Genomic DNA, 20,617 nt, shown 5'->3' on the forward strand with positions numbered 1-20,617 from the left:
CATTTGCACTTAATAACAGCTGGGGGTGGGGAAGGAAGGGCAGTAGCTGTGGCCGCAGAATAATTTCTGATAGAACTCTCAGAGTCTGTCCTATCTAGTGATACTTTTGATGTTCCTTTGGTCACTGCTTAATTGGTTAATTCACCACATCTTGATGAGTCTGACTTTTGGGAAAGGCTCTGGTTTGATCCTGTAAGGCTTGCCAAAGATGGATCAGCAAGGACTCATGACCTCAAGTTGCTGGTGGCTCAGTAGACTGGATGAGGCCCTCCGGAACTCTCACACATCTCAGAAGGTGCTAAAGAGCTTCAGCCTCTCAGATGCACAGAGGAGAAAGACCACTCCCAGTATGGGAGAGGAGGAAGGGCAGAGGCAGCCTGGAGTGAGAGGGTAGGTGGGATGTAGAGCAGGGAAGGGCATACCAGGGGAAGGGGAAGGTGTGAGTAGAGAAATGGATGCTGGGTTGATTTGGGGAACACTCAGAAGCTGCAGTTTAGAATGTATGGTGGGAAATAATTGCAAACAAGATTAGAAATAATAGCTTGGGCTCAATTCAAGGCCCAAATTTCTAGGCAAAGAGGTTTGGGTTTCACTTGCTAACCAATGGGGAGCCATTGATGTTTCAACATAAGCTTCAGTTAATCAAAATAAATGAAGACAATATTATATTACCTTTTTTTCTCCTTTGGTTTTTGGAGAGACCTCAAAATTATTCTTCTGTTTCCTTCCCCAAATGTCTCCTAAAATGGTCAGGAATTGTAATCCCAGATCTCTCATCAATGGCATCAAAATTGCATTTGCAATGAGGGCTGGAAAAGAGTGGACATAAATATAAACTAATGACATTATACTGGCTGCCCTATTGGAATTGCATTTGTTTATGATATAAGATGACAAATAACAAGGTTACCACAGGTGGCATGATTCGAGGTCAGGAGAGGTAATCGCATCAAACTTACATTTTACCGATTAAATGAGGCTTCATTTTTAGAATCTAGATTGAGGGGACAGATGTTCAAAAGGCCCCATTTCCAGACCCAATTTCCAGTTCTCTCCTAAGTGAATTCATTGGAGGTGTTTTAAGAGAGGGAATTTGCTTCGTTCTTTATTCATTTCCAAACTCATATGCGGGCTTCCTGCTCTCTGCTTCCCTCTCTCCTTCCCTCCTAGAGGGCCCTTTTATTCAGATTTTGAACTTTATCATTGCAAAAGTTCAGAAGGATTTCCATTTGCTGTGCCTTCAAGAGTGCATCATTCACTGCCACCAGTCTCCATAAATTGAGGAGATTGCATCCCTTCCCAGTTGCCTTAGGAAGTGGTCAAACAGCCACATTCCTGGGCTGATGGATTGGCTCATTTCTTCCCAGCTTAAGCCAAGATACAGATTTTATGAGACTGTCTTGTGACAGGCTGAAGTTGCTTTGAATAAAACAAAATCCAGCCTCAGCTCAGAGAAATAATTCTTAAAACGCAGCTTATCCCAGGTTGGTGAGCAAAATTTGGTTAAAACCCTGAGCAAACAACTTAAATGATCTGGGTGAGGGATTTGAAGAAACTCCTTTTGGTTTTTCTTTTCATGCATCACTGTTGTTGACATGCTCACACACAGAACTGTGTATCCATAATATTTATAAATATGCAGCCACGGACTCAGTTACAAAAAGAAACTCGTGTTAGTAGACCTGATGTGATTAAAGGAGACATTTGAACTCTCCATAATGCAAGACAGACATGTTTTCTGAAGAATCATGGAGTTTTGTTTCAGGCTTACCAAGCAGATAGAACAGGGGTAGCACCTTGAATAAATGTCTTATTGTCTAGGAGGGTAGAGAATCTTTTGAATTTTTGGCTCAATCTATGGGTTATAAGATCTATTCCCCACCTCATTACATGGGCTTTGGATTTTAGCACTGGAACTGACCTTTAGAATCACCCCTCTCGTTCTATAGATGAGAAAACAAGGGCTCAGAGTTGTCTACTAGCTTACCCAAGGTCACACAGCTTGCTAGTGGTGAGACTAGACTTGATTACTAGGCTTTTAAATCCTGCTCCAATGCTATTTCTAATAAACTTCCTGGTGGAGTAAGTGGCAAGGTGACAACCTCCTTTCTTTTTAAGTAGAAGAAAGAGTTTCTTCTTTGCCTTGCTACCAATAATTAAATGAAAACAATGCTGTGGAAATAGGGACAAGGTGGGATTATGCTGTAGATAAGAAATAAATTATAAAGTAGATAAAGTGTATTATTTTCAGAGGAAATGAGACCGATTGCTTTTCTCCACTAAGTGCCCTCAGGTATACACAGGAAATAGATGTCTCCTAGTCATCTGCTCTTTCTCTTTTCCATAGCATTTTAAAGTAACAGGGAATCGAGATGCCCCATTTAGGGGGTTTCAAACCATGCTCCAGGAAGCCCCAGTGGACTTGCAGAGAAGCCCTTCTGAGCTGAGGGCAGGGACTAGGAGGCCTGGACACTACACTGCTTCTGGCTACCTCCCTCCTAGCATCCAAGAAGAGCTCCCTTTTATTTTCTTTGTACATGGGAGGTCTAGGTAGAGTTTTGTTCAAGAATAAAAAAAGTACTTCAAAAAAACAAATAAATTTGAAAGCTACACACCTAATTCAGTCCATTCATTGAATTACAGTTTGTGAAGCTGAGCCCCAGAAAAGTCAAATTGAGTGAGTTAAGAGCTAGGTGCCATCTCCCATCTTTCTGCTAATGTTGATCCCTCCATCTCCTGGTAACCCAGTCCCATCACCCCAGACTCACCTTTTACAACAACTGGGCCCTCTAATCCCACATTCAGCCAATGGCCAAGTTTCCCTGGTTTTGCCAAGGACCTTTTCCTTCAGTTCAACTAAAGCAAGGGATCTGATTGGTTTTTTACCAAGCTGTCGTGAAGTAAGCTATAGTAATCGGATTATTCACTACAGTCAGGCTTCAGTATTTAGCAAATATTATTGTCAAGTTCAGGTTATACAGTGTTCCTTTAAAACAATGCCAGCTACATTTTTCTAGAAGGCAGACCAGATTTTTAAAAGATCTTCTTTTCCCATTCTTAATGCTTCTTAAAAATTAAATATTCACAAGGAAAGTGATTGGGTTCTGTAGGAAGGTGAGTTCCTAAGTGAAGGGGTACAACATCCCTTTGCCTTTTCAGGGCTATGTTACCCCTAGGCAGCGGCAGATGGTACTTAGGCTACCAGCAAAACAACAATACTTAAGAAGGAGAAAAAGAGCAAGACAGAAAGAGTTTAAAACAATCTGATATTTTACATTTCAAATAAAAACACCTAAGTAGTCATTATAGGAGGAAAATCAGAACTCGGTGACTTCAGAACTTAGTGTTCTCTTTATTTCCAATTACATCTGGAGCTGTCACTTTATTCCTTTCAGCCTTGGGCCTTTCTCAGACCTGACCTGGCTCATCCCGCAGCCTTCCCTCCCAGATGTAGGAGAAAATGCTCTAACAGTCCAAGCCTGGGTTTTGCTATCTCTCTTCGGGTGATGAATTTGCCCCAGGTGAAAGGTATTCACGAAATAGTTGCAGAATGAAGTCTTGTCAACTCACCGAACGGGCTCAGTAGCTCAAACAGGGTCAATTTCCCTTCTGTATATGGAGATTGGCCTTAAGGGTTTTGCCCTTGAGTTCAACCCTCCTTTGGCTTAGCTTGACTCCTCTGAAACAGGACAGCAACCATGTATAAAGTTCATTGTGGAACACAATAAAGACCTACAAAGTAATGGATGGTATAGCTCTTCAGAAGAAATTTTAGCTAATTTCTACTGTGACATGTTTGTATTTAAGAAATGATGTGTCCCCAACCCTAGAAAGGAAAGATCAGTTATCAAGAGGAGATGTAGAATGATTAAGTGTGTTTTCTTTACAATTTTTACTGATATGTTTCAAGAATTCTGTTCTCTCCAAGAAAAATAAAAACAGAAATTCCAGTGTTTATCTTTGTGGATATATGTTTGTGCAAATGATGTGTGATATTTTATGAGAAGGTGTGAACGTGTGTATAGGACTAAAGTGTGAATTACTGATATGTATATGTACTTGAAGTATGTTCAACATCTATGTTTCTGTGTGTTTCTGATTGTGAATGCAAGCCAAACAAGAATGTGAATTTATAAATTTGTGAGTATTGAAAAGGTTAACCACACACAACTGAAGCAGATGTTCTAATGAGTTCTCTGATACTTCAATAAGTGCCTTGATTTCCTTCAGATAAAGAAAGGATAGAAAAAAAGCAATGGATGACTCCTTTTTCTTTTGGTTTAACAGCAGACAGTACAGACTATCAGCTATGGGATATATATATAGTTTAATTTTTTGTTGTTGTTGTTGTTAGTGGAGAAATGATCGCTTCTGCTGTAGATGAGAAATTAAACCTTCCTGTGAAGAAGTTTCCTGTCTTTATTGCTGATGTGTGTGCCTGGTCTAATTACTAAAAGCTTAAACCTGGGGTGTGGGGAATCGAGGGAGAAAAGTTCCCCTTTCAAGAGTAATTGGAGAGAAGTAGAGGAAGGGATGGGGAAAGGAGGGAGAGAGTTTGGGTGGGGAGAGTGGAGAGTACGTGGAAACCATAACAGTTACTAAACAGGAGCTCAGCTCAGGTTTCCTCTGATGAATTCCAAGGCAAAAAAAGTGTGGTTTGGGGTGAGTTGGTGGCAGGGCTGCAGTTTTCTGCAAAACAGCTGGCAGAGGAGCTGGACCCGGTAGAAAATTCTCCCTTCTGCTAGTTGAGTAAGAGCAGCTGGTGATCTATGTCCTCACACCTCTGCCTTCTCAGAGGACCACTCCACCCTATTTCATATGCGTAAGCCAGGACCAAAGGGCCTCAATTTGGCTGGCTAGATGACTTTGGGTTCCCAGCATGGGTGAGTGGTGTGGGCACCTGGAAAGCCTGTGGGTATTGGCTGCAGAGGAACTGGGCCTCATGTGGTCTGGGTGGGAGGGATGAGCTCATTGTCTTCATGGGTTGGGGTGGGTGCAGGGTCATTAGGTAAGAAGATGATGTGCTGTGTACCAGCCTGAGGAAATGGCTGCTTTTGTTTTCCACCCAGTAGGAAATGGACCTGAATTCATTCCATTCTGGGCAGTTCAATACGGCACAGTTTGAGCTCGTGGAGGCTTGATGCCGAAAAGGCTACTTGTGTGGATTTGTGTCCCAACCACCCGTGTGCAGCGTGCCCATCTTTTATGCATTTAAAGCCTGTCAGGCCGGTAGTCTAAAGCAGAGGTCTGGGAGATAGTAATGCCAACAGACATGGGGAATAGTAAAGTGCACCTGTAGAGTTAAAAAATGCATGACCTGTTCCCTCAAAGAGTGAACAGAGGAGAAAGACCCATCCTGGAGGGCGGCTGCTGAGTCGTAATACATAATTCACGGGCCCATGCTGCTCCATGCAGATGGCGATATTAAATCGTGATTGATGCTAAGAGACACACACATCTCAGGAAGGTCTCCGAGAGGCTGCTGAATATTTCCATGTCTCATGTGCCTTCCCAGCTTCTGTTCTACTGTGGTATTTAAGCAAAACTCCCTATTTCCCAAGAATCCCTGCTGGGGATTGCAGAACTTTACTCCCGAATAGATGAGATTCCTCAAATGTCATCACCCACCTTTGGAGCCTTTGAAGGTGGCTCCCTTCCCTCCCGGGCCACATGAAGCTGTTTGCCTCCAGCCAGGCACTGCGGGTACAGGGAGCCAGCTCTTCCTGCAAACGGCCAGTTATGGCTGGACAAAGCAGCAGCACACTCTGGTGGTGGTGACCAGGCAGGAGGGACAGTGGGCAGACAGCGCAGAAGAAACAGATGTTCATTCAACACAAAGCACCTTTGTCGAAATTCCAAGGCTAGAGCCAGTAGATTCTCTAATACAGATTTTTCCATTCGGTGTATAATGAAATAATAAATCAAATTTGCGGTATATGTGGAATTAAATGTTTGGGGGTTTCGCATTTTTTTTCTTAAAAAAAAATTTAAAAAGGCTGCAATCACCCTCCAGGGCCTGTTCTGGCCCAAAGCTGAAAGCGCTTCCTCTGCACCACATGTAATTGTTACCAGGCTCACTTGTGGGTCGGCACCACAAAACCACCATTGTCAGTTCCCAGAGCCCTGACTGCTGGCTGCCTGCGTTGGGCTGGGAGACACCGAATAAAATGAAGGATTTATGAGATAAAGATAGAGATGGGAGGTTGAATGAGGAGAGGAAGATGGGCCAAGGAGGGGAGGCAGGAAAGGCAGGGAGGCATGTTGAGTTTGCAGTCCTCTTGTTTTTTTAATCGCAGACCGTGTAATTGAGAATATTTATGACCATGTTCTGGAATACTTTCATCTGTGTGTGTGTGTGTGTAGTTGGGTGGGTAGGGGGAGGGATGAGCTGGAATAATCTCTTCCACCGAATGAGTAAGTAGGTTAGTCTTCTGGACTGCCATAAAAGGTCTGTAAAATAGTTTTAATCAGACACTGGTACAGAAGAGAAGGAGGGAGTGTGGGGGGAAGAAAGCTGTAACATATTTGAAGTTCTTTGGGTTGTTGATTTCTCTTTCAGACCCACCGTGCGGAGGTCGTTTGAATTCCAAAGATGCTGGCTATATCACCTCTCCCGGTTACCCCCAGGACTACCCCTCCCACCAGAACTGCGAGTGGATTGTTTACGCCCCCGAACCCAACCAGAAGATTGTCCTCAACTTCAACCCTCACTTTGAAATCGAGAAGCACGACTGCAAGTAAGCACCGTCCTGTCCCACTGGGTATCCCATCCATGAGATGCACACGCTCTGCCCTCACCCCTGCTCTCGTCACTTCTATCACCCCTCACCCCAAGACCTGCTGCTAACCACTGGTGGATCCTGGCCCCAGAGGAAAACCTCAAGGGGCATTCCCTTTTCAGGGAAAGAAAGGTGTGGCTGATCCCACAGTATGGTGGAAAGAGCCTTCTTGAGTGAAAAGTAGAGAACATTAACCTACCTCCAAAGGCCGATAGTGGAGGAGAATTTCCATGTGGTGGTAGGGGCTGGACTACAAAACTCCACCTCTTGACTTTGGGTTACCTTGCACTTGGAGATCTCCCCATTTCCACAGCTGCTACATGTATAAACCCCACCTGCTTCCTTAATAAGATAGTAGCTGTATCCCCAAGTGGAGACTTCCCCTGCATCCAGCCATGCAGGATCAGCCTGTTACCTTATATAGTGATAACTGGTTTCCTTATAGGGAAAAAAAAAGGGTAAAAAAAAACAAATCTAAGTAGTTCTAAGATTCATATTGGTTCTTGATAGCTGTGCTACACAAGTCAGAGTCTCAAAGTCAGTGTCATGGATTTATTTAACAAACACTCTTCTAATTGCATTACGAATATGAATCCATTTACTTTGCACAGTGGGCCCTGGGAAGTTAGTGCCATTATGATCTCCATTTTGCAAAAGAGAGAAAACCGAAGCACAGAGAGGTTAGGTCAGTCACCCAAGGTGACTCAGCTGGTCTTACAACATTGGTTCTGCCACCCTGGAAATGTGTGGCTTAGGAACTCCCAAGTGGACATTTAGACACTTGGGAGTACTTTAGAAATGCCATGTTACCACCGAGGTCCCTAAAAGTTAAGGTTGGGAAGCAGGCAGCATGTCTAGAATGCAGATGTGCTTTAAGCTGTCTACTGAGCTCCATCTTAAAGTCTTTTCTCATTGGAAATAAAGTGAGAGTTTTTGTACAGAAAAGAATGTGCCAACAGTCATATTCTGCCCCAAATGAGCACCTACAGCATGCTGTTACTCTGATAAGTATTCACTGCTCCCATGTGATTAATACATTGTCTAAGCATTCCTTGCTATTAAGCAAGGAATTGCAAATACTGAAAAATTAATAAAGGGGCCGGCTAGCAGGACAGGTACCAAGGAGAAGGCAAAACTCCTACAGGCCAGGTCTGGGCCAGCACTTCCTCATGGAGGAAACAAGGCCGCTCTTTAACTGGTGCTAGACTGTGAGGCTCAGTGAATTGATGTCATTATTATCCCCCTAGGACTAATTTGCACCTACATAATGGTTTTCTCCTAACAAGAGGTAGTCTTTGTTGAAAACCAAAGGGTTTCCCGGATGAATGCCTCATGTGACGAAGAGTCATAAGATGAAATTTCTAATCCCAGATCCACTCTTGACTCAATGGATGACATAGGGAAACTCATCAGTTCCTCTTTGTCTAAGTTACATGAGTACCCTGGATACATTTGCTCAGCATCCCAAGGCTTCTGATTCCCTGACAGTGAACTTTATCAAAGATTTCTATTAGAAGAGCTTCTTTATAAGGTGTTTTTGGCTCTGATTCCTCTGGCTGGACTGCAGAAGTTTGGCACAAACGGAAGCATAATGTAAAGAGAGAGCCTGGGTCTGAGCTCAGAGAAATTTGACTAAGCACCTCTCTCTACTAAGGGCCAAATTCTGTTATGCTTATGCCAGCAAATTTCCCAGGGAAATTGCCAAGAGGTCATCCTATGTATATTCATAGTGGCAGAGGGAGAAAGCATGGCTTTTGGAAGGAAAAACTTAGGAGCTAGTAAGCATGGCTTAAAACATGTTGGGAAGGATGAAAGGCCAGAAAAACATGCTTCTGCCCTGCTTTGGGTTGCAGGGCACCCCTTCCACGAACAGGACTCAGTCCCAGAGATGGGGAGAACTGAAGGTCGCCAGAGCCTCTGACAAGGGGAAGAAGAAGGCATTGCCCCTTGCTGGAGGTGGAGTAGGGGAAGCCAGAGATTTACAGGGTTATCTTCTGGCTTATCATCCTCGCTAAATCACTTCCTGTTTTTCTCCCTATTCCATGACCTCATGTGTCTAGTTGGAACCTAAAAAGTGAAGGAGGTCAGAAAAAAATCTTTCTGGGGTCTGTTTCTCCCAGTGCCAAACTGTCAGAGAGGCTCTGTTGGGATTAAGCCTCATCCACTTGACCTTGTCATTAATTCTCTGTTCCTCCCCCCACTTCTCCCCCACTCCCCATTTCTCTCTCTTTCTCTCTCTCATTAATATTTGTATTTAGAAAGACACATCTGGTTTTCTCAGGCTTTCACTCTTCAAGGTATTTTTGATATTTCCCCTGGCCATTTGCATTTGCAATAAATGGGCTTCCCCTCCCCACTGCCTTGTTTTACTTTCTTGTGAAAGGAACAATTAATCTAATTGAAGTCCTGGAAGTTCTGTCTTGTTCCGGCTCTCCCTCTCTCTTCCACACTGCATTTTCATTCCAAGGGAGCTCCTGGGTTTGGAAAGCACTCACTCTCCAAGGAAATTAGTCTGCTTTCTCCTTTTATTTTGGGTGCGTGCTTCAAATTGGATTTGGCTCTGCAGGCCCATAAGGTGGATACTTCCCAAAAGAAAACTGCGTGGGCTGGTCTTCCGATCACAGAGCACAGCAGCAATGCCCCAGCAAAAAGGGGAACTGAGCAAGGAAGTCAGGAGAAGCAGCCAGCTCAGCTGTGGAGACAGAGCAGTGGTCAGCACGCCCATCCTCGTGTTTGCCCGGGTTCTTCCTATGTGCAGGGTTAACTGCAAAGATTGCCCCGAGGCCTGGAAACAGGGCCCTGATATGAAAGAATTTATCCTGGGCTGTGGCCCCTGGGTCCTTGGCTCCCTGTATACCATGAACTCTACATCCCAAAGGTTGAGACAGTTGCTGAGTAAACCCCAGATAGACCTTTTCCCCTAACCGTTGCTTATTAACTTTGTTTCATCGAAGCTTGCTGTCTGCTTGGAAAATTTCACTCACAAGCCGCAGCTTTGCCTGACTCAGTGCAATCCAAGGCCACCATCTCTGGTGAACTTCCCTTGACTCCTCCCTCCAGTCACTTGCAGAAATGCAAATCCTGGGCACCCACAGGCTGTTTTGGGGCCTGTATAGAAGCTGTGGGCAGAAACCAGAGGCCGCTGTGGTACTGCTGGACTCCTGCGGCCAAAGGACAAAAGGGCGAGACTATGGGCCGTCTGGGCAAACAGAGAGAAGCCACTTTATTCCCTGTGGAGTGGAGGATGCTAGGATGTTGCTGCTCCAGCAGACAGAGGCCTTTCGCTTGAGTCATCAGCCAACAGACTGAATGTTATGGTTTTAGAAACCAATACACAAAGTTGAGTGGTTTTTTCCATTTCTAAAATTTAAAATGTATGTATTTTTAAAACACCCACCTGCATATAATACACAGCTTGTTCAGGAGTTCTCAAACAGCCCCAGCACCCACCCCATCCCAGAGGCTCAACCAAATAAAACCAAAACCAAGAGGCTGGGGCCTTTTAAGCATTGGTAATTTCTACCTGTAATCCCAGCCCTTTGGGAGGCCGAGGCAGGCAGGTCACCTGAGGTCAGGAGTTCGAGACCAGCCTGGTCAACATGGTGAAACCCCGTCTCTACTAAAAATACAAAAAAAATTAGCCAGGCTTGGTGGTGCGCGCCTGTAATCCCAGCTACTCTGGAGGCTGAGGCAGGAGAATCACTTGAACCTGGGAGGCAGAGGCTGCAGTGAGCTGAGATTGTGCCGCTGCACTCCGGCCTGGGCGAAGGAGTGAGACTCTGTCTCAAAAAAAAAAAAAAAAAAAAAAAAGAATTGGTAATTTCTAGATGGGTATCTTGATGGGTCTCAGAAAGTGCGAAACCCACTAGCAAGAAATGAAAGAACATTTCTTAGGCTAAAAACCTCAAGGAAGCCTACATAAATGATTGTATGTGCTATGTTCAGCACAGCAATATCTCACTTACCACGTATCATTGAAGAATGACATTCCATTTAGGTGAAGTGTCCAGATACTGAAATATCCACCTTTAAAGTTCTTTTTTAAGAACTTTAAAGGTTCCAAGGGTTCTTTTTTAAAGGATTTCTGATAAAGAACATTCTAAATCATGTGCCGCACTTCCCTGTCTTTTTAAAACCTACATTGAGAGGAGTCAACTTTTTCTCAATGATTCAGGCTTCTAATTCTAAGCTTCACTTTTGTGACAGCAGCCAGTATTGCCACAATTGGAACAGGCAGATTAAGATTTGAATTTTTATTGACCTTTTAAACTTCCCAGGCCTCAGTTTCCTCATCTGCAAAGCTGTCATAATAATAAATATTTTGCAAGATTTATCTGCCTTTTTATGTAGATGCCCAATAAGTTAGCAACTGTGTTAGCATCATTGGACTTTGTCAGGGGACGATTTGGGACTATTTTCTCTCAATCCTCCTGCTTTCACACATCCTGTTACGAGTATGTCTGTCTCCTGTAGCCTTCCCCTTCTGACTTGTTTTTGCTTTTTTATTGGGTTATCAATTTTGCTTCAGGAGCCCTTGCTGTCTCTTGGGAAGTTTGAGTTCTGGGACCTAAGCTTTGCCTAAGCCAGTGCAATCCCAAGGCCAGCATTTCCAGCTGGCTTCAGCCAGCCAAGCTTGCAGCAGAGTTAGGACAGGGGAGTGATCTCAAAGTGACAAAGCGTAAGAGCAACAGAGGATGGAGTTCTCAACATCAGTGTAGCTGTTCATAATCTTTTCTTCTAAACTCCCCCACACCCTCATATTCTGCATATTTAAGGTTTTGGATATTTGCCTCTAAGTATCCTAGATAAACAGGGTGCTCTTGTGTTTATTTACAGCCAGAGGGGCCCTCTATATCTTAGAAGATGTGTCTGTTTCTCCCAAAGTAAGAGATGATATCTTAGAAAGGTAGCAGTTTCCTAGTTGATAACCTGATCATAGTAAACAGAGAGATCAGACCAGACCCCAGTCATCTGGCCCTCCCCACTCAGCCAGCAGTTTCCACTCAGTAAACACCCTTGATTCCCTGCAAACAACCAAGCATAGTCTTACATCTGCGTGAGCCCCCTGAGTTCCCAGGGCTCAAGCCCTCCTTCCTCTCCCTCCATGGTGTCCAGCTGCAAGCTCCCATCTTCCTCCCCTGAGTTTCCTTGCTTCCTGCAGTTCTCTCGTATCACCCCCTCCTCTGAACTCCCAGAGCACTTGATGTTGCCTGAGTCCATTGCTTTTTGTTCATATGTGGTCATCTTGAGTTCTCAGCAAGTAAATTCTACAAGGGCACAAAGCATGTACTTCATATCTAAACTCCCACGGCGCCTAGTCTAGGAGGGTGCTAGGCAGGTGTGTGCAGGTGATTTAGTGATATTTTTTACATTGGAAATGCCAGGCAATAGGTCAGCGTGAGCTGAATCTGTGTTGGAAGGCAGACAGATCTGTTTTTCCCTATGTGTCCATCTGGGAATATGACATAATCTTAGGGGGTAGGACACAGGCCAAGAATGTCACTAGCTGATTTGGGACATGAGTCTCTCACCAACAAAATGATAATAGACCATTCATTCATTCATCAGGAAATAGCTATTAAACACCTACTATGTGCTAAGCACGTGCTAAGCACGTTGGGAATACAGCGATGAATAAATCATATTCTTTTCCCTAAAGTCACTGTTACTCTTTCCATTTTACAGATGAAGAAACTTGGGCTCAAAGAAGTTAAGCAACTGGCCCGAGGTTCCACTCCCATAAGTGGCAGAGAAGGGTTTTGAAGCCAGATACCCTAGTTTTCAATCTCTGCTTTACTCTTGTGCTGTCTGCCTCCCCGGCATCATGCGTTTGGCAGGGGACATGATATGGACCTGTTATATGGGCCCACAGCATCCAGGTCCAGCCTAAGCTGGGAAGATCAAGGAAGGCTCCCTGGAGGAGGTGACGCCTATACGAATTCTAAAGAAGTAGGCCAGGCAGCAGGGAGTGTGTTTGGCTGGTGTCACAGGCAGACAGCAGCATGCCCAAAGACAAGAAGGAGGGAGGGTTTGATGCCTTCAGGAACCAAAATAATTGAACATGCCTGAACCCAATTTCTTAACCAGTGAGCATTGTAAGGGTAGAGTAAAAGGGGCTGTCCTTGTGACTTGCTGACACAAACCCTTTTCCCGGTGAAGAGGTGCCTGAGCAATACTATTTAATTGTATTTCCTGGCCAGACAACTTCCACCATCTCCTTAGGAGACAGAGTGGTCAGGATGCAGGAAAGACTGAGATGATGGGGACTCTCTGCTGTCCCCACCTTCCCTGTCCATTGTAGGGTCTCTGCAGCCTCATACCCTATGTCCAGCGACCCCCCAGTGGAATGCCTGAAAGTGGGGTTTGGCCTGGGAGAGTCCAGGTAACACTTCAGATTAAGCTCCTCTTGTCAATTTCCTGCTACACAAGACTTTCTGAATCCAAGTCTCTTTCCTATGAATAGAGGGCGGGAGGCCAGATTGCCCAGTTGGAGGTGTGGCTTCAGCTGGTGTCCGTTGAAGTCTGAAAAGCCAACAAAGCATAGCGAGAATTCTGTGTGGTTCAAGAGGGTGCCTTGTGCTTGTTGAGGAGAGGCCGTTGGCTTGATCACTCACGACACTATTACTGACGTTATTATTTACTGCCTGCCCAGCCACAGAAATATTCTAATTCCCCTAAGGAGCCAGTGAGCAGTAATACTTTTCTGTATTGCAACAATCCTCCTAATGACAGAAACAGATCCACCTCCAGGTACGGGGTGGACGAATGGGAGCAGCTGGCTGCTGGCCCCACACTTACCAACCTTGACCACAGGGTCCACCCAGCAACTCCACCTCGCTCATGGATCAGGGGGAAAAACAACTCACAGACTGTTCTCCTCCTCTTACCAAGGTTAAAAAGCAGCTGGAATTACTCTGGGCAGTTTGTTTTTAAAAACGAGTGCTGCAATTGTAACTGTCTCAATGCAAGCTTCGCTGTGGATGCCCTTCTTAACAATATGCTTTATCTTCTGACTGAGAAAATCACTTGAGATTTTATCATGCACAATCCCACTTGTTCTGCCTCTCCACCCTGGCACCTTCTCTGAACCCAGAGATCCCAGAGGGCCAGCATCTCACCCCATGTAACTCCATGTAATTCTCCCATCTAATTATACTGGCTGAGAGTCTGTCTTAAGAAATTCAGTGGGAGCTCCAGGTATGGAGGGGATAAAGAAGAGATGGAAATATACCAAGTGAAAACATCAGATTTTTCTAAAAAGGGATTGGTGTATTTTCCTGGAGTCATGAGTCCTATAGAAAAAAAATTTATATTCTTTTTGTTGTGTCCTTTTTAGTGGCAAGGGATTTAAGCCTTTGGATTAAGAGAAACTCAAAAGATAATTTAATTCCATTCTTACACTTCTGCCTGGATAAATAATTCCAGAAAAAAAAAAAAAAAAAGATATCAGCTGCCCTTGTCTTTCCTTCCAGAAAAGAGCTTCTGTAATCGTCCTTCATTATGGGACATCGTGCCTCACAACTCATCTCAGTTGATTGCAGAGTAGATGGTTGTATTTAATTTACATAATCAAAATTTTTTTCCTAGAAGGAGAAGCCCTGAAAAATGTTAGCTGGGTCAAAATAAAATTTTCTAAAAAGAAGAAGGAAAAGGAAAAGGAGAAAGAAATACGAGTTGGGCTTAGGTTTGGGAGGGCAGCAGAAAAGCATGACTTTTTTTACGCCTTTTTTCGAGCTTTGTAGCCAAGCATCTTGGCAGTCTCTAATATTTTTCTACTTTTTCCCACTGGGGACTCAACTGTATGTTTGTGGGTCACGTGGAGGAACTCTCAGAATTAGACAACAATAGCAAACATTTATTGAACTCTTGCCAGACATCAGGTCCTACCCTAAGAGCTTTCTATGTTTAACCTCCACAGCTGGTACTGGTTCTACTATTATCCCATTTAACAGATGGAGATACTGAGGCCCTGAGAGATCACACAAATAGTAATCGTGGGGCTGAGTTTGAAGCCAGGCAGCCCAAAGCTGCCTTTGTATACCTGTGTCAATCTGCTTGGGGCTGTCATCTGCTGTCCCAGTGCTTAGGTATGTGGGGCCTCTCTGATTTCTTTAGATATCCTTGACAAGCCTTTTCTTTTCCTTTTCTCTTTTTATTCCTTTTCTTTGCCTCTTCCTGCCATGCAGTCACCTCCGGATGCCAGCGGGGCAGTCAAGGAGAGAGATCTCTTTCTGTGTCTTTAAATACAAGCTGGAGGCCTCTCAGTCCATCGTCTCTCTCTGCCTCCCTGTCATCTACCTCCTACTCCCCCAATCCCCCCGCAGCCCCGCTCACCATCCTCTTCAAATTCCCTGCCATCCTCACCACCACCTTCACTCTCCATCTGGAGTCCAAAGATGTGAGGGCCAGTAATAGAGTGTCAGCGGAAGTAATTGATTCCTCACACCGAGAGAATTCGCCTGCCTTTAGTGTCAATGGAGCTGAACCAGAGTCTCGGAGGGTGAGCGAGACATGTAAACAGTCTATGGCCGAGCTGTCAGGATGAAGCCAGACACACCGGAGAGTGAACGAGGGGGGAAATGGTGGAACAAATAATTGTTTTATTGGAAAGGAAAGGAGTAAATAATATTTCAGTCCAGGAATTGGCAGTTTGAAAGAGATGGTTGAGAGCTCAGAGCAGAAGAATTCGTGATGCAGGTTTTAATGGAAGAGATTTTCTTTGTCTCAAAGTAGGAGGTTTCGTCCCCACCCGACCCCCCCTCTCCCATTATCATCATTATTATCATTAAAATAATTACTGTAACAATTACAGTTGATGAGACCTCAGGTTTATACAGCACCTTTCATCTAAAAGTTCAAAGCGATTTATCTATGTGTCATCTTTTGAGAGTGGTAGGAGGGTAAGAAAGTATTATTTTGGGGGGTCATCTGCTGGGAAACTGAGGTCCAAGCAGTTACAAGATTTAGTCCAAGCCTCAGGGCAGGCTGCTGGGTTAAATGTTGGGGTACTGAGTTATCTTCTGGGGGCCTTTTCTGCTGTACTCTTCCCTGCCTGGGCCTTTATACACATGTGGCTCTTGAAGCTCATCCTTGGCACTGATGCCTCCTCCACGCTGCCAGGGCCCCCACTGGTCGCTACAATATTGTGGCCAACCAGCCAGAAGCCCTGTGTGCGAAACAAACAGCCTGCTTATGGCTGTGAGATGAATAAAGATCCTTCAAGGTCTGACTCACACAGCTCCCATCCTGCTCAGAGACTTCCTGTAATCTGGTTCCCTTTCTTGTAGAAGCTCATGTCCTTTCTAAACGTCTTTCTTCATGGTCTTATGAGGCTCTAGCCAGGAGCACCCAACATTCCTAAATGCTTGCTTCCTCCACCCCCAACAAACCCCGACCTGTTCTCTCAGAATGGAAAGGGCATTTCTGGGGTGGGGAGAGAAGGTGAGTGCTTTAACATGCCTCAATGGCCCGGGCTGCCTGTGCAGCATGATGCTTCAGAATGCAGCTGTCGAGAGCATAGTCACAAGCGGAAGCAGTTCCAGCTGACTGGCCCCTGAATGCTAGATTCAGAATCTCCGCCCTGGCGTGGCAGCAGCCCTTTCCTGCTTGGACATTAGTGCAGGCCCATCATTTCCACACTATGGTGTTTTTTGCACAGTAGTGACAAGTTTGCCCCTGGAGCCAGGAGAAGCTCCAAGCTCTGTAATCTGAAGCTCCAAGTAAATGAACTCTAAAAGGGGGGCCCATCACACCTGCCACCTACTCCCAAACTGTCCCCTACTTGGATTTCTGCATGGCACGTTTTTCAGATGAGTTTTGCATCTTCCAAGTTTTGTTAGGGAGGCTGGATGCCAGCAAAGGGGAATAGAAAAATGATATGGAGCCTAAATCCCTGGAAAAACAGAAAGGACTTTTCTGTTGCTGTGGTGGATTCCCTGGTGCCCGGTACACTTCCGTTCCCAGCAGGCTCCCGTCTTTCGGACAGATGGGGAAGTTTTCATTTGCCCTCAGAGTTGGATCCCCTGGGAGCCAGAATTAGTGTGAACACCTATTCCGGAGGGAACTGTTCACCCTGCCGAGTAAAGGGGCACTGCCAGCACACCAGGAGCCCCAGACGCTGTGCTCTGATTGCCCTTCAGTGGTCACCCATGCAGGCAGCCCCACCGGGCACAAAGGCATGATTCCTGTTCCCTTTTGTCAAATGAGGCCAAATGAGACCAACTGAGGCATGCAAGCGTGATTGACCCAGGCCAGCATAGGAAAATTTAGTGAGTCCTGGCCCTGCTGGGATTCACCTTTACACCTGCTAGTGCTGCTGCTGCTGCCGCCGCTGAGAAAAACAGAAATGGAAAGAAATTGTGGACTACTCTTCCTTTGCACTCTGGTATCATTCCAGAATGCTAGCAAGGGGCCCTTTAAGTTGGCTGCAGAGGGTGAGGATTTTATAGACACAGAGCAGACCAACGAAAGACCCAACGCTCATGCTGAAAGCAGCCTGCCCCAAAGCCTTAAACTTCACATTGGCACCGGTTGCCTAGAAAACCATTCCTTACATAAGCAAACATGTTTCATCCAAGTGGCCTCCAGTGTGTGTTCTGGTCCAGAAGCAGAGCAGACCCGTGACCACACGGCCTCAGGAATGTGCCTTGCTGGCCAGCCAGGTCAGCGAGGGAAATGGTATTCACCCAAAGGACCAGCGCAGAAGTGGGGGAGGCTTTGTTGTGTGCCCTTAATTCTCTGAAAGTTCACCTTCAGAGAGACTTATCAGACACGCTGTCTGGAGTGGCCTCCTTCCTCACGTTGGGAGGCATTCTTGGCAGCCTGCTCCATGAGGAACAATGAGATTGGCGGGGCCCTCACCATCATCGCAGGGCCTTTGCGGAAAAAGAGCCAGCAATTATAAATAGATGTTATTTGTCATTTCCATTTTCTTGCCTTCAAGGTTTTTTGGAATAATTCCTTCAGTTTGTTTTGGGTTATTCTCTCCATGTACTTCCTTTGGTGGGTGGTCAGACTTCCTCCTTTCTGAAGAGCCGTGGTGACCCTGGTTGTGAGGGGATTGTGGATAAGAAGCTCAAAATATCAGCGATTTGTGGTGGGAAGAAATGAAGGAAGAAAATGCAACTGCAAACAGCCACTATTAAAAAGGCACTTTGTACCGATGCAGATACACAAACCAACACAGAGTTTGGGAACTATTTGAGCCCTTGGCGTTAAATAGCAAACAAGAATGACAGCGGCAGTAACAACAAATGGCTATTCATGGAGCACGTACTGTGTGCCATACACTGTGCTGACCCACTGATGTGCATTAATTCACCAGCCTCTTGGGAACTTGAGTACCTTGTTATCTAAGACAGCAGATGGAGGACGGGTGGTTTTGAGCACAGCCTGGGCTCAGAAACACAAGTTTGAAATAAAATCTCGAAAACTCAAGTGTCTGAAACACTGTTGATGGATTTGTGCAGGGGGATGATTTTTTAGAAACCCAGCCCCGAGAAGGGGGTTATTGAGACTGCCTCTAACTGTGCTTTTCGCTTCATCTTCTCCTGTCTGGCTCCCAAGGTGTCATGTGTGTGTAACTCTTCTCTTCTCCACATCCACCATCCTGTTTTGTTTTATGCTGGTAATAATAAAAATAGCCAGGGGCTCTCAGGCACTTCCTAAGGCATCTGGCACTGTGCTGGGCCTGCATGTACCTTCGTAATCCTGCCACCACCCCCAAAGGTGGAGACTGTTATTATGTCCATTTTGTAGATGATGAAACTGAAACTCAGAGAGGTTAAATACCTTGTCTGTAATCACACCATGAGCAAGTGCCAGAAAGTAGCTGGGTCTGTCCACAAAGCCCACATGCTACACTTCCCAGGTTACACGACACCCTCTTAGGTATGTTTCAGTTAACAGTAATTTAACTTTCTTTTGTCACAGACCTTTTCCCTAGAAAAATGTGCCTACTCACAAACACAAAATTTCAGCAAACAAAGATAGAGCTTCCCCAACCCACTTACACTTGTGTGTAGGCCCTAGGAGAAATCCCCGCATTTAAGAATATGTGCTCTAGATGATAGCTTAAGAGCTTATAAATATACGGGATGCTGCTTTCTCACTCCATGGGCCATATGTTCACATATGGATATATATGTGCTTATAAAAATACTCCACTTACAAAAATTAATATGTTATCCCATCTGAACTCTTACAAGCTAGATTTCTGCTGGGTGAGTCTTGAAATCATGGATTTCAAATCCGCTCACTTTTCCTGTTGGTGATTTGTCTATTAATTTTGGTAAGTCTTTCAGCCTTGTTTAAACAGAACAACTCAAAAGAGCAAGATTCTGTTAAGTCTTTTACATACCTTACGCCCATTTTGTGGAAACCTAACTGAGGCCATAAGGATTCTTTACACCTGGTACCTGCTAATGCTATTGTGCTATGGCAATCTGGTATTTTCATTGCCCTCAGATCTTCCTCCCACAAGGAGACAAAGGGAGGAAGGGGAGGTCTCTGTGCCCTGGAGTTTGACTACTTGGGTTCAAAGCCTGTCTCTGACCTTTCCTCCTCATGTAACCTTGGGCAGGTCACTTAACTTCTCTGAGCCTCAATGTCTGCATCTGCAAATGGATAGTAATGGTAACAGGGCATGGTTTGGATGAAATGAGGATTAAATGAAATAATATCTGAATCAACGGCCTGGCCCATAGTAAATGCTCAATAAAATGTGAACAGTTTGCAGATATACCAGCTTTTTAGTAAATGGGTGGTACAGACGCAAGGCAGAAATTCAAGGAAATGAAATTTACTTTAAAAAATCTGACCTGACAGTGAGCTGACTTCTCCATAAAGGCTAGGTGACTGTGCTGAGCCTAAGGAGCAGGTGGCCTGGCTTCAGGCCTGAACCGACCAGAGAGCTCAGCACTGTGCAGATCTGCCTTGCAGCCTTTTTAGGCACCGTGCAGCTTCTTTGTTGGGAAGTTGTATGTGACAGTGCTTTTTTTTTCCTCCTAATTTCCTCACAGGTTTTAATGTAAGGATTAATAAGACAGCGTTTGTAGATGTCTTTGAGCCTCCTGGAAGAAAGGCACTCCAGGAGGTGATAAATTCTCTGGCCTGGATAATCTACTCATGAAATATGGAACTTTGAAAGTGTGAGAAAAATCTCAAATCACTTTGACAGCATTTTAATTATAGTTGATTTGTTTGCCGCTAATAGTGAAAATGCTGTCAGCATGATTTGAGATGTTTCTTCCACTCAAAATGTTATATTTCATGTTTTTGAGTCACAAGGCAACATTTTGGTTTTCAGATACAACCAGAATAGCTCAGTAAATGTGTTGGGGCACAAAGACAGAGAGTATGAAATGGATCAAACTCCACAGAAAGCATCATCGTAGCACGCATTCTTCTTAACATGGAACACCAGCCTCAAGTCCCTTATTCATTTACATTTATTTACTCAACAATAAGTGAATGAGACCTCCTACATGCCAGGCACCAAGCAAGTGTCATAAATTCAGCAGTGAAGAGGCAAGGTCCTTGCCTTCATGGTGCTTATTGTCTGGTGCAGGAGACAGATCATAAGCAAATAGGTATATTGACAAGACCTTTCCAGATTATGATCATAGCTATGAAAGAAGTAAGACGATGGTGAGATAGAGAATAAGGGCATGCCTTCTGAAATAGGGTGGTGACAGCAGGCTTCTCTGAGGAGTTAACATTTGTACTTAAGCCTGAAGGATGAGCAACAACCAGCCCTGGAAAGCACCAATGAGGAGTACTGCAGGCAGAGGAAAGAAGGCTTGCAAAGGCCCTGGGGTTGGCAAGAGCTCCCTATATAC

General features: G+C 44.8%; 1 protein-coding gene across 4 annotated transcripts in view; it reads left to right on the plus strand.

The window, feature by feature from the left end:
• The window catches only part of NRP2 (neuropilin 2), a 116,815-nt gene that overhangs the window by 9,530 nt on the left and 86,668 nt on the right, over positions 1 to 20,617 (plus strand). For all 4 annotated transcript variants that reach the window (XM_063712987.1, XM_063712988.1, XM_054549672.2 and 1 more), the window contains one exon: positions 6,560 to 6,737. In XM_063712987.1, the coding sequence (XP_063569057.1) occupies positions 6,560 to 6,737 (178 nt within the window). The remainder of the gene's footprint in view (positions 1 to 6,559; positions 6,738 to 20,617) is intronic.

Source organism: Pongo abelii, chromosome 11, assembly GCF_028885655.2.
Source record: "Pongo abelii isolate AG06213 chromosome 11, NHGRI_mPonAbe1-v2.0_pri, whole genome shotgun sequence".
In the NCBI taxonomy this organism is placed as follows: Eukaryota; Metazoa; Chordata; class Mammalia; order Primates; family Hominidae; genus Pongo; species Pongo abelii.